General features: G+C 42.5%; 1 protein-coding gene across 4 annotated transcripts in view; it reads left to right on the top strand.

The window, feature by feature from the left end:
- mark4b (MAP/microtubule affinity-regulating kinase 4b) overlaps positions 1–13,477 on the top strand; it is a 64,799-nt gene that overhangs the window by 41,336 nt on the left and 9,986 nt on the right. For all 4 annotated transcript variants that reach the window (XM_082503255.1, XM_082503254.1, XM_082503257.1 and 1 more), the window contains exons 4-15: positions 3,010–3,058; positions 3,143–3,208; positions 5,151–5,221; positions 5,463–5,519; positions 5,742–5,978; positions 6,424–6,543; positions 6,707–6,806; positions 7,138–7,247; positions 7,536–7,725; positions 7,822–8,042; positions 8,483–8,586; positions 12,644–12,922. In XM_082503255.1, coding sequence (XP_082359381.1) covers positions 3,010–3,058; positions 3,143–3,208; positions 5,151–5,221; positions 5,463–5,519; positions 5,742–5,978; positions 6,424–6,543; positions 6,707–6,806; positions 7,138–7,247; positions 7,536–7,725; positions 7,822–8,042; positions 8,483–8,586; positions 12,644–12,922 — 1,604 coding nt within the window. The remainder of the gene's footprint in view (positions 1–3,009; positions 3,059–3,142; positions 3,209–5,150; positions 5,222–5,462; positions 5,520–5,741; positions 5,979–6,423; positions 6,544–6,706; positions 6,807–7,137; positions 7,248–7,535; positions 7,726–7,821; positions 8,043–8,482; positions 8,587–12,643; positions 12,923–13,477) is intronic.

Below are 13,477 nucleotides of genomic sequence, written 5' to 3'. Positions count from 1 at the left end.
AACAATTCCCAGATGTCATTCACATCTTTAAATATGCAACATCTCAGCAAGCAGCGCTCACAGATTGATTTCTCACTTGGAAGACCGAGCAGGCAAGAAAAAGGAGAGAAAATGTGGGAGAGCGAGGGTTAGTTGAGTATGGAGGAGAAGGAGAGAGGTGAATGAGTGTGCCGGTGAGGGAGGACAGGCTTAACTGATAATACTTCTTAAAGCTCAGATGAACAGCTGATGCACGGTGCACCTAATTCAATTACACACACTCCCACTGGACTCACTGTGTCTGTGTTTATGACAATGCAGCTTCCCATTTTAGGAGCACAGGATAGATAAAATATCTAACAGAAGAAGAGAAACTCGTGTTAATAACACATTAGAGAACATCCTCTGTGGTTCTTATGTGTGAATGCGTCTCCTACACAGCGTGGCTCTTTGCCACACACGTTCACATCTGAGAGCTGTTTCTTCGAATCATTAATACAAATCTGTTAACAGTTGCACTTCATTATCAATTGATTAGTCTGTCATGTTTCTTTTCCAATCAGTTAGTGTCACAGCCTTGGTTTTATCTTAAGGTGACTTATTCTGTGTGACCGAGGATCCAAAACTCAAAAAAAGTGAAATTTCAGATGTGTTTATGATTTAGTGTTGTTAGGTGTTTTATTGCTTTTTATTCATATTAATGCTTTCTGTTTTATGTCTCCTTTTCCTGTTGTTTTCAACTCTGTTTACTGTCATTGCATGTTTGACATTCATATCCAGTTCTTCCTGTGTGTCAAAGCGTAAACTCTTAAATTAGTTTAACACTTCTTGCATCTTGGCTGTTAGCTCTTTGTCACACTTTTGACCAGTCGACAACAAACAGGAAGCTTCTGTGTTGGCTGCTCTAATGCGAATCAGTCTGTGAGTGGACGTCTTCTTATGTAGGCAAACCAAAGTGTTTATTTTCTTCTGGGTCCACTGGCTACGAGGAATCTCTCCGACACAGGTACAGGCACGTAAAGCACTGCTGCCTCAGGTGACTGTAATGTCGTCGGGGAACGTTTTTTATCGCAATGTGAAAAAGCAAATTCCTGGGATGCATGTCTGTGTAACCTCTCAGTCTACCAGCTCAAGTAGTCTTGAGAGCTTAACACCTCGGCTCATGTGAAGACTCGGATGATCGATAATGGGTCGATGACCCTCAGGACCACCTCTAAAGGGGACAACCCCGACCACGGGCTAAATACTTGAGACTCTCGATGATTTGTTTTTAGCAGTAAACCAGCCTGCTGTAAAATTGAATTTCTGTGAATCTGCAGCGTATGTAGATAAATGTACACAGACTAATCCCAGGATTACTGCATAAGTAATGGTTTTAAATTGAGAAATGTGTTGTTGTTTTTTTAATTCTTGTAAGTAAGCAAATGTCTGTTAAAGATTTATGTGTAGAAACCCATTGTTTAGTGTGTAATATGACGGAACGGTGGAGAAAGCAGTACAAAATGTCAAATTATACGTGTATTCATACTTGCAGAAAATAGCCGGTATGCCATCTGAAATATCCTTCGTTTAATTATGTATTGTTAGATGAAAAGATGCTTAGATTCAAAATGGAATTATAAGCCTGAAGCTGACGTGAAAACATGAGTGGCGTTGGGTTTTCTGTTCGATGAAAAGTCAGAGAGTGAGAGGGCGAGATAAGGGAGGAGCGCGTTTCCCAGGGCAGCTGAGGTTCTGCGACCAGAATGAAGGCATCGGAGCATTCCTGTTTTTGTATTCCGGTTCTTTTCACTGGCTTTGCTCTCTGTCTTTTGTTCTTTTTCCATGCTTTCACTTTTTTCACTCATGTGTAATATTTTCTCAAAGAATTGTTAATGAGGCAGGTTTGCGGCAGCGCTCTGAATAGGGAAAATGACACAAACAGTAATATATATGTTTCTATACCTCTGTTTAGTTTAGCATGTTTTCTTAGCTTCGCTGAAACACTCCTGTCAGTGAAGCCCCATTCCCCCTTCATAGTTAGAATCTCTCATTTTGTCACGAATAACAAAATGAAACTTAACTGATGACTGATGAATGGAGTTAATTGCATTTGTTCAGTGTGCAGGTGGTTTGTTTGAAGTTTTCTCTGATGTTGACTCATTTCTGTGGTGAAATGAGTGTTTTTTAAAAAAAATTTATGACTCGCCATTGGGATGTCTCACTGTGAGTCCTGGCACATTCTCTCTGTAATCTTTTAAATGGTGTTCCCAGTCAAATGCATTACTTTAATGAGATGGAAGGAAAACGAGAGAGAGAGAGAGGGTGATTGCATAAGAGTGGCAGGATGAGGCAGCAGTCTGGAGCTCAGTGATGGATTGGGAGGGGGGTAGGGAGGGTCCTCAGGGAAAGCCACCCTGGAGAGGAGGCCTTATTGTCAGCCTAGCATCAGTGGGACGCTCCCTTGGGTGACCCCGAGCACTAGTGGTCAGAAAGATGAGCGTCTGTGTGTGTGGGTGTGGGTGAGGAGGGATAAGATGAATGATGGGAGCAGTATATACACCAGCTGTGAACTGTATGAACTAACTGTTCATTTGGAGAATAAATTAGAGTAATGATGGATATACCTGAATTCCCGCCCTTTTCTTGACCTGACCTCAGCTGTAAACAAAATAAAAGTAGTACTTTGAAAGAGATTCAGATGTAGATTAAATTCATCAAGTTTGATGTAGTTTTAATTGCTGTGTCTTCTTTTATAAGTTTATTATTGTGAAATCTATAAATAGCCAGATTAAAAATAGCTGCGATTCTGGCAGTTTCCTCTGTATCCTCATTAAGTGTGTGTTGTCCCTATGACAGGTTAAACGGTTCATTTAAAATTAATAAAAGCATTTTTTGATTTTGTGTTCTTCCACAAATAAACGGCTCCTACTTTGGTGTTATTTTCATGGCACGATTGACCAAAAGCAGCAGTTTAAATGACCTTCATCCTTTACATACGTTTGCATCATGTATCCATTTGAGATTTCTTTTTCTTCCTCTCCTGTTCAGGTGTTTCGAGAGGTACGCATCATGAAAACTCTGAACCATCCAAACATAGGTGAGTCAACTCACACAACTTTTTGTTCTATATGTATGTTTCCACGATGGCCTTTGCGCTGAAATCTTTCTCTGTGTATTACAGTCCAGTTATTTGAGGTGATTGAGACCGAGAAGACACTTTACCTGATTATGGAGTACGCTAGCGGAGGTGAGTGACACCATCACCTCCCTCATCTGCATTGCCAAGTATAGATTTGTGCCAATTAGCTTCATTACTTCTGAACTGTACAGTCCAACCAAAGAGATAATTAACTTAGAGTATTTACTCCATTTGCATTAGTGAGGTCTTGCTTCACTACTTTAATGTTTTCTCCTCCGTCTTTTTCGGAGCTGTTCCTCTATTCATCTTGCACTCAGCCATTGTTCAGCAGTTTCCCAGGCACTAATCTATTTTTGCAGCGTCTTTATTTTTTTTTCTTCTGTCTTCGTGATCCCTTAATCTCTCTTCCCTGCTCTCTCTGTATGTTGTGTGATCTCTTACTTACAATGCCTAATAAGGAGACATCAGCTCACCAGCAGACATGCAGCTCAGATCAGCTCAGCCTGCTTCATTGTTTAACAAATTAAATGTTTAGAGGGAGGACGGGTAAACAAAATGATTTCATACTTTGTTTCCCGAATATAGTGTGTCCAATTACTTTGCTTATATTATGGCGCCTGTTGCTCGGTCAGGCCTCTTCCGAGGCAAAGGGGGCCCTCGGGCCTCCGGCCTCTAGGCCTGCGGCTCGGTTCACTCTGGCACAGCAGGCTGCCGGCAGAGCCGGCGGGCACGCCGGTGCAGCCCCCTCTGGTTTCTGCTCCGTGGCTACTGGGTGACCCCTCGTCTGGGGCTCTCCTCAGCTCTTCCCAGGAGGGTGGCACGGTTGCCCCTCCGGTGGTCCTCCTTGGGCTCTCGCACTCTGGGGCCTCTGGATGTCTGGAGCCTGGATCTCCTCCATGCCTGCTTCATGCCCTGGGGGACAGGGCTATGGCTCTCTACACCCTCTAGCAGATCATTACATGGGGAAACCTTTTGAATACAAGCGCGCTGATCCACACAGGTGTGCACACGGGTGTTCACTGTTCATAGACATAAACTACACCTTTCTTGGCTGCTACTTCAAGGCACATTGTGCGCTGTCGGTCCTGCGTGCTGCACAACAACATTCAATATTTAGTATTTACTGCTGTTTACACTTAGCTAGATTAATGCGATGGTGTTGTGCTTAGTATGTTGCTCTGTTTTTTGTTTTTTTTGCTTGTTTTCTTGTCTTTTTCTTTCTCCCTTTCCTATCCCTCAGTCATGTCTGTCCCGTCTGTAACAACTGAAAATAAAATAAAATAAATAATAACAACAAAGGTCGATCAAATGGACCAATACGGCAAGGCCGCGATGGCCATAAATGCTCTAAAACACGAGATGGCCCAGGGTCCAAAGCCGGGCTGCCAAAGGGCTCTCTGGATGGATCCGCAATCTGTGAAAATTGCTGAATTTAATAAGTCGAATTAATAACTTCTGTGATGTTTTAAATGCACTGATGCTGCTTTTGGTCCCTTATTCTCAAGGAGTCACTACAGCAGGAAACGGCACATATGATTTGACAAATTTTACAAATCTTTTCCCCTCCTGATGCAACGCTAAAGAGATTTTTGTCTCCTTCTGATTTTGAACCAAATGTTGTTTGGCACATTTGTAAACCCACTCACTACAATCCTCAAATTTTAATGCAGTCTAATGATAGTAGATTGAGTGTTGAAAAAACTGAGAATTATTTAAGTACTGCTAATTTTTTTTAAAATCATTCTTAGTCTTTGTTAATGGGTGGTTCATTAAATAAGAACAATAAATGGCCTGTATTTGTATAGCGCTTTACTAGTCCCTAAGGACCCCACTGGCGCCACCAGGCCCTCTGACCACCACCAGTAAGAGTCTTGCCCAAAGACACAACGACCGAGACTGTCCAAGCCGGGGCTCGAACCGGCAACCTTCCGATTACAAGCTGAACTCCCAACTCTTGAGCCACGATCGCCCAACAATTTAACAGTCCGACTGGTGACTTCCACGCCCACTTTAAATACAGGAAGTTTTCAATGTTTTTGTGTTTTTTCAGGGGAAGTGTTCGACTACCTCGTGGCTCATGGCAGGATGAAGGAGAAAGAGGCCAGAGCCAAGTTCAGACAGGTCAGTGAAACTCCACAGCTGGCCTCAACCGTATGTCTGAGTGTGTCACAGCCTAAACCTGATGCACAGCTAGTCTTTCAGTTTTAAAGGATTTATCAATTTATTTATGAATTTAGTTTAGAAAGCGGGCATTGGCATCTTTGAATTGAGCTTGTAGTATAGGAGCCATTCATTTGAAGGACAACATTAGGTTCAGTTATGTTCTCTTGTATGAGCTCATTTTGTATTTCTGTCTCCTTAGATTGTTTCAGCGGTGCACTACTGTCATCAGAAGAACATTGTTCACAGAGACTTGAAGGTGATTACCCAGAATCTTGGCACAAGATATTAAAAATTCCTCCTTTTAGATAAGTGTAAATTATTTACAGAATTTACTGAATTACCTGTAACATTTTCAAAGCTACAAAGCTTAATTTAGGCCCAAAGTGTGTTATAGATTCAAAATAATAGTCAGTTATTCTTGAGTTTATGAACCTTGTCTGTATTCAGAGTTTTCTGTTGTCTACCATGTTTGCTGCAGGCGGAGAACTTGCTTCTAGACGCCGACTCCAACATTAAAATAGCCGACTTTGGCTTCAGTAACGAGTTCATGACGGGTAATAAACTGGACACGTTCTGTGGCTCCCCGCCCTATGCTGCCCCGGAGCTCTTCCAGGGGAAGAAGTATGACGGTCCAGAGGTGGACATCTGGAGCCTGGGGGTAATTCTGTACACGCTTGTCAGCGGGTCCCTGCCCTTTGACGGACAGAACCTAAAGGTGGGTGACATCAGGCCAGGGTTTTTCACATTGAAATGTCATTTGAGGTGGCTCAGAGCTTACAGCCTTATCTGTTTGATTTTTTTTCATTTATTTTTTATTTTTTGAGAATAATCCATCACGGAGATGTTTTTGTGCATTAATTTAGATACAGTCACGTGCCTCTGAAGCCCAGATTATAGGAGAAATTTAAACAGTTTCGCAAAAACTAACCTTGTAGTTTACATTTACAATGTTAACTAGTTTTAATTTGTCTGAAGTCATTATAAATAGCTCTTAATCTCAGTTCTCTCTACATTTAGCCCATTTACAGCTGCAGGATCACATAATGTACAATTCTGAAAAACAATAAACTTCCATTTAATTGTGTTATTGTTTTTTTTTGTTGATGTCTTAGTGCACCTGTAGTTTAAACTAATGGTGTCCGGATGTGTGTTGTGTTCAGGAGCTGAGAGAGCGTGTTTTGAGGGGGAAATATCGCGTGCCCTTCTACATGTCAACGGACTGCGAGGGAATCCTTCGCCGCTTCCTGGTCCTCAACCCCACCAAGCGCTGCTCGCTGGAGGTGAAGACAGGTTTATTGCACATTTAGTGGAATAAATCCAAGGCGCATACACAGAAAATATCCAAAAAGAAAATATAAATGTCAGATTTGTGATGTTTTTTTTTAAATCAAACATGGCAGTTTTAAGCTTTCTGTGTTTTCTCTCATTTTCTTTCATGACTAGCAAATAATGAAAGACAAGTGGATTAATATTGGCCATGATGGCGATGAGCTGAAGCCTCACATGGAGCCTGTGGAAGACTTTAACGATACCGGCCGCATTGGTGAGAAATATCTTAATCACTAATGTTTTCTTAATAATTTAACATTAAATGATATCTTTTCATGAGGTTACTGAAATGAAGGGTTAAAGAAATATTCAGTAAGGTCCTATAGGCAGAGTTTTTATCCCTAAACCTTTGGAGGCATTCCTCTTTATTCAGTGGGAGGTTAAGATAAAAAATAATAGTGGGTGCCTTGATGTTCAAAAGTGGAATACTATAGGCTAAGCCTCTTAAGTAAAATGTCAGTACAATGTTACCATTTAGCACCATAATTTTAAACTGTCCAGAACGTTTCGTTGTACAGAAGTTCTGAAGTATTTTTTTGTTTTAGATGTGATGATTGGGATGGGATTCACCAGAGAAGAGATCAGAGATGCGCTGGCCAATCGAAAATACAATGAGCTCACTGCCACATACCTGCTGCTGGGACGCAAGACGGAGGTAAATCGTTTCCTTTGCTCCTGACCTTACGATGAAGCTGTTAATAAGCTGTCATGGTTAATACTTAGATATTATGCTTACATAGCAGTAAAACAGGGTTGAGAAGATAGTTTTGGTGCCATCGCTTCCTAATTTGTTTACAGTTGTGATGTGCTACAGTCATGACACCCAGACTAATTAAGACTGACATATGAACTGGCCTCCGTTGCTCTCGGTTGATGAAGATCAATGATCGAGTCCAGTTGTAATTTTATATCGTTTGTGTGTCTGTGCATGTCTGTATCTCAGACGGAGGTCACTGACTCTCGGTCTAGCAGCACTTTAAGTCTGGCTCGAATCCGGCCCGGCGGCATCACCAACGGAACAAGCAAGCACTCCACTTCTTCTTGCTCCTCGGGTGCACAGTCTTCCTCTTCTGGCCATAAGGCACAGCGCAGTGCCTCCACGTACCACCGCCAGAGACGACACTCTGATTTCTGTAAGGCAAACTACTGATGACTTTTATTTGTTTCTATTCATCTTGAGACTTTGAATCTGCATAAATTTAGCTCACTGAGAACCTTTGCTCTGTTAGGCGGTCCAGCTGTTCCAGGATCAACACACCCAAAACGAAGTCCCAGCGGCGTAGCTGAAGGGGCGGGGCTTAGAGAGGAGCGGCTGTCGATACGCAAGCCAAGCACCAACACTGTTGGCTCCCGTAGCATCCCCACCCCCTCCAGTCCCATGGTTAGCTCTGCTCACAACCCAAATAAATCTGAGATACCTGACCGGCGTAAGGAGGTTAACTCAACCACGGTAAGCCCAAAAGGTTTATGTGCGGGTGGGAGGAACCGTCTAGTGAATCTAATCTGTCACTTTTTAACCCCCTTATCAATACAACAGATGGCAGAGCCCTAACACCCCACCTAATCCAATTACCTCAGATTACAGCCCTTTAAGGCTACGTTAAAATAAATATAATGGGAACCAAAAATTAAATATCCTCCACAGACTGGAGACAATCAGAGAAGTAAAACTATTACATGTTTTGAGATAAATCATCAAATTAGAAATTAATCATGAGAAATGAAGAGCATAGTTTGCATGCAAAGGGTTGAAGACTGCAGTCAGAATAATCTGAGATTAACTCTTTAATGTTCTCCACGGCAGATACAGGCAGAGCTCAGAGGTCAATCCAGGGCAATCTTTGTTTTCACATAATCTCACATAATTTACAGGCTTTTCTTCTCCTCCAGAATAACATCCCTGCTAGTGCTATGACTCGAAGGAACACGTATGTGTGCACAGACCGATCCAACTCTGATAGACACGCCCTGCTACAAAACGGCAAGGAAAACAGGTGAGCGTTGCAAATGTGTATATGAAGTATAAAATCCACCCAGCAGGTACTAATGAGATCTTTCAAAAAGCAGACAATTTGTTTCTTCGCTATTTCCCTAGAGGCCTCTTCTGAAATCATTTTAAACTGAAAGGGGGCAGATTAGCTTTATTTGCGTGAATTTGGACCACATTCAGTAGCATTCATGTATATCAATATATTTATTAGTAGAACACAGCCCGATAAATCGCCCGCACTTCAAACCTCAGATCAGAATTTTGTTTAAATATGATAAAAATCTCTGGCTTCCATTTACACACTGTTAGGTCTGGATAGCTACACCCTCACCTCAGTTCAGACAGCTCTAAATTACACCCATTTTGTCCCTGAAGAGCCTTAAAGGCAGTGAGTTAAGTATAGAATTGAAGCTCAGGCTGGTGATTAAATGGCTGGTTTCGCCGGCACATTGCATCTTCACATTGCATCTATTTTAACTATTTTCAACACTTTGGGAAATGCGTTTGTATTAATTGCAAGTACAGTGGAACATGTCACTGTGATAAGTTTTGTAAAGACCGGTTTGACTGGTACAGCTTGTCCCCTTTTAGCACAAAGCTTAGCATGTTTCACACACACATTTTGTCTCTTCAAGACAGGATGAAGGGCTTAACACTGCACATCAGTGGCTTTGTCTTTGTTCTGTGTGCAGCTCTGTGTACCCAGTGTGAACTGTCTGTTGTTACGACAGATGGTTGTCTCCTTGTCGGTCTCTGAGCATGGCAGTCAACGTCCCCTCTCTTGCTGTGTCTGTCTCACTCTACTTCACTCTCTCTCTCTTTTCCTGTGGTCACTGTCTCACTTTCAGTCTGTCTGCCCTGTTTTCTGCGCCTCTGTCTCTTTATCACGCTTTAATTTTGTCTCTCAGAGGGAGAGCCTGAAGGTTTCTGTCTGCTGTCTGACCTCCAGTAAAAACAAATTTGCACACACGGGGCAGTTAGGGGTAGGCCAGGCGAAGGGTGTATCAAGTGCATACAAGTTTTCAGATCTTAGTCAATCAAATCAGTGCACAAAAAATGAATGAAGTGTTTGTGCAAATCATTTTTGATAGGAGGGGGTATCATATGATGGCGACAAAGAAGTAGTGAATGTTGGTATGAAAAAAATGCCAACAGTGTGACATCAGTAAACTGCACAAACGTGTCTACCTACCATCATGCTTTTCAAAATAGATACGAGGAAGAGGGTTAAAAAACATCAACTGGTGATTTGGATGAAACGCTGAATCACTGCTGTTCAGGAGACGCTTACTCTCCTGTGAGCAGAGAAGATGACACACCCCACACTGTTCGATTTAGGCATTGCACCGAGGCAGCATCCTCTGCTGTAGCTCACTGTTATGATTTAACAGGTGGTGTTAGAGCGTGCAGGATAAATGTCTGCTCTAAACAAAGGAAGGTTGAGGAGAAGAGAAAGCAGAGGGGGGAGGAAGAAACGGGAGAGGAGGTGAACAGGAGGGAGCAGCAGGATGAAGTGAGGACTGGCGTTGCACCAACATAACCCTCCATTTGCCTCAGAGGCCTTGTCAATGTGATGCCATGCCAGAGTGGTTGATGGGAAAATCACGTGCATGGAAGAACAAACACACGCACAAATTGTACATGACAACTGTCTAACCTGTAGTCCTAAAAGATCAGAATAAAAGCCCAAAACACTGCGCATGTTCGGTACTTGAATTTACGTGACTGTTCGTTTGTTGATTGCCTACATCAGGTCCTCCGCTGAGCTCAAACTATGTGTGAAGAAGCTGTTTTCACAAATGCGCTGCAGCCCTGAACATTTCAAGGCCTCACCTCACAGAAGTGCACGTGAGAGCACAAATATCTGATGCAGTCAGATCGAATATTAGCTGATTTCTAACCTGCCAGCAACCTAGGACATCGGATTCTGGGGATTGATGTGTGAGCAGGGCGGGTAATAGCTGAGTGCATTTACTGCTAGCAAGTGGGCATCATGTGTCCTGCCTCCTGCACGCTCTACCAGGGCAACTCCCTTACCTAAAGCACACAAAGTATTTGCAGTAATGACAAAGCATTAGGCGGGTCATTTCCTGGGGCGTGCTACATGTGAGAAAGGGAAGCTGTGTCCCGGATTCCTCAGACACTGTCCAAAGTTCATGTTTGAGGTCAGCTTGTGATAAGACTGGAAGATAAGGGACTTCATTATCAGGACATAATGCAGATGCTCTTTGGTATATGAAAAGAGCAATGGGTCAGCTGTAATAATCCATGTATACATTAAAAACAGAAATCAGAGGAGTTCCTCAAACTCTGGGATGTCAAACTTATTTTACATTTTACATTTTACAGCCCATTTTTATCTTAAATGGGTCAGACCAATAAAACTCCCCTATCTGTCAATGTAAACAAGCTTAATTACACGTTTAATCCTCAAAATATCTCAATATAGGAGGGAACATTTTCAACAGTATGCCTCAGGTTTGTTTTTGTTTTTTTAATGGTGACCCCTATTATAAAAAAACTGAAATGTCTGTGACCGATTAAGATATCTGTAAACCTTTAATTGTTTAACTAATTCTTAATTACGTTGGTATTATACCAATGGCCAGAGGGGAGGTCTTCATCAGTAGGAAAACTATTAAAACCTCAGAAAAAGTTTATTTTCCAGAGCGATCCACTGGGTGGGATAGGAGTCTTTGCCAAGCCCATTCTGGTCCCCGGGCCTTAAGTTTGACATCTCTGCTTTAACTAATCAAGCACTGACATTAGTTTGAGGCACTGGTGAAACTTGTGTACAAAACCACACACAGCTACAGAACAGAAAATTTATTTTTTTCAACCATCCCCCGTCCCGCTGTCCTCTGCTCTCTCCAGCCCCCATGTGCCCCCTGAGGTGAGTCTCAGTAGGCAGCCAGTTCACATTGACGCTAAACGATTTTGCTCTGCAACGGCTGCGCTTCAGCTTAACCCATCTAATGGCTCTGTCCCACTTGAACCCTGTGTGTGGGTGTTATCTAGAGCGTTATGAAAAGCAGCCTCAGGCCACCAGCCAGCCTGAGAGTCAGGGGTGGAGAGGTGTGTGTGTGTGTGTATGTGGTTTATGTGCGTAGGTGCATAAATGTGTGACAGGAGAGGGGAACTGGACATGAGGTAGTGGGGCATGCAGGCGCTCACAAGAGAGAGAATATTTTGGGTTAATTTTCAGGTTAGAAAACAACCTGTGTGAAATGTATGACAGCTAGCTCTGCTGGTCTTTCTGTCTTTTACTTTTAGACTTTATTTCAGACTTTTCATTTTTCTTGAAAAGTCTGAAATAAAGTCTGTTTGCGAACAGCTCATTATAATTTCACCTGTTGACGTCTTTGGTTTGAATTGTAAAATCAAACCGGACAAATAATTATTTTTAAATTGTTAGGTTGTTAAATATACTCAAGGATAATTCACCTTTTATCAGCCAGCCAGTTATCAGTGTCCATAGATTTTGTTTAATACTGCAAACTAATGATGGAGCTTGTCTTTAACCCCAGTTTAAGCCATGAAGAAACCCAGTTACGTAATGATTGATTAAGTGTTTTTAAATGCACTTGGCATGTTAAATCCAACTTAAAGCCATAAGTCTGCTAATAATCTGCACTTGATGTCAAAAAATCCAAATGAAAGATGAAAAATACTTATTTTGCTATCGAGTGTTTTCTGCCACCGATTCATTCGAGCCTTTGTTTGTCACAAACACATCAGTGAGTCACATCACTGCTCGAGGTGGCGTGTTTTTCCAGTGAAGATGGGTCACACTGGTCTATTTGGGGTCTGAAAGTGAAGTGAAAATGCGCAGTTTTGCGATTGTTGCCTAACACTGGCTCAAACAGCCTACGCTGCAATTATAATGTGAATGTAACTTCTCTGGTTTGATTCTGTTTATGTTGAACGCGCTTCCTTCCAGATGTTTGGAAAAGCCGTAATCAAATATGTATAAATGGTTTGGTGCTTGTATGGTTCCTGAACAGTTGCACTTGTTCTAATAGTCTAACTTGCAACTTCTCCACCCTCACCCACCTCTCCAGTTCCACATCCCACCGCCTCCCCCCTGCCTCCCCCTCTACCCACAGCATTGCAGGTGCCTCTGGGACCTCCTCCTCATCCTCCACGCCTTCCTCCCGTCTGTCCCGGGGATCCACAGTGAGGAGCACTTTTCACGGAGGGCAGATTAGAGACCGCCGGCCTCCCTCTCACGCTCCTCCAGCGTCTCCTACGCTGTCCCACGATGCCAGCCCACTGCCCCATGCCAGGACCCGGGGTACGACCAACCTGCTCAGCAAAATCACCTCCAAGCTGACTCGCAGGTAAGAGGAGAAGCTAGATGTTTGAATGTCAAGTCTTACTGTTTTTGAAAGCTTTAAGTAACAAAGAAACAGGGAGTGGACGGGGCTAACTGGTAGAAACACAGTGGCTTGTTAATAAATCTGCACGTATTTTTGTTAAATGTTTAGTAATACTGCTAATCGTTGTGGTAAAGTGACAGTACAGGCCTGTCTGATTATGAGCTTACAACTAGACAGTGTAGTTCTGCACATGAAGATCATTTCGATAACCTTGCTGCCTGTCACGTCTCCTTAACCAGTACTAACCTACCAGCCTTCCTTCTCTAATAATTCAGCTTTACAGGCTTCAGAACTTGTCCTCCGGAGTGTCAGACCTGGGTCTAATAGTGTTCAAATATTGTTCGCCAATTTAATTTTCTCACATTCAAGATTCTCAGTCTTTTTTTTCCGCCACATCCACATCTTCATGGAAATATCCACCCACTGCTAACCACAGATTCAAACATCACAGAATACTAAAGTTACCGTTTACTGCACTAATTCAGTTTTAGTTATTTAGATTTGACTGTGGGGGCT

Source organism: Aulonocara stuartgranti (genome assembly GCF_965226115.1).
Source record: "Aulonocara stuartgranti genome assembly, chromosome: 14".
Classification (NCBI taxonomy): domain Eukaryota; kingdom Metazoa; phylum Chordata; class Actinopteri; order Cichliformes; family Cichlidae; genus Aulonocara; species Aulonocara stuartgranti.
The sequence above is the reverse complement of the archived record's forward strand: the minus strand, read 5'-3'. Positions and strand labels throughout refer to the sequence as shown.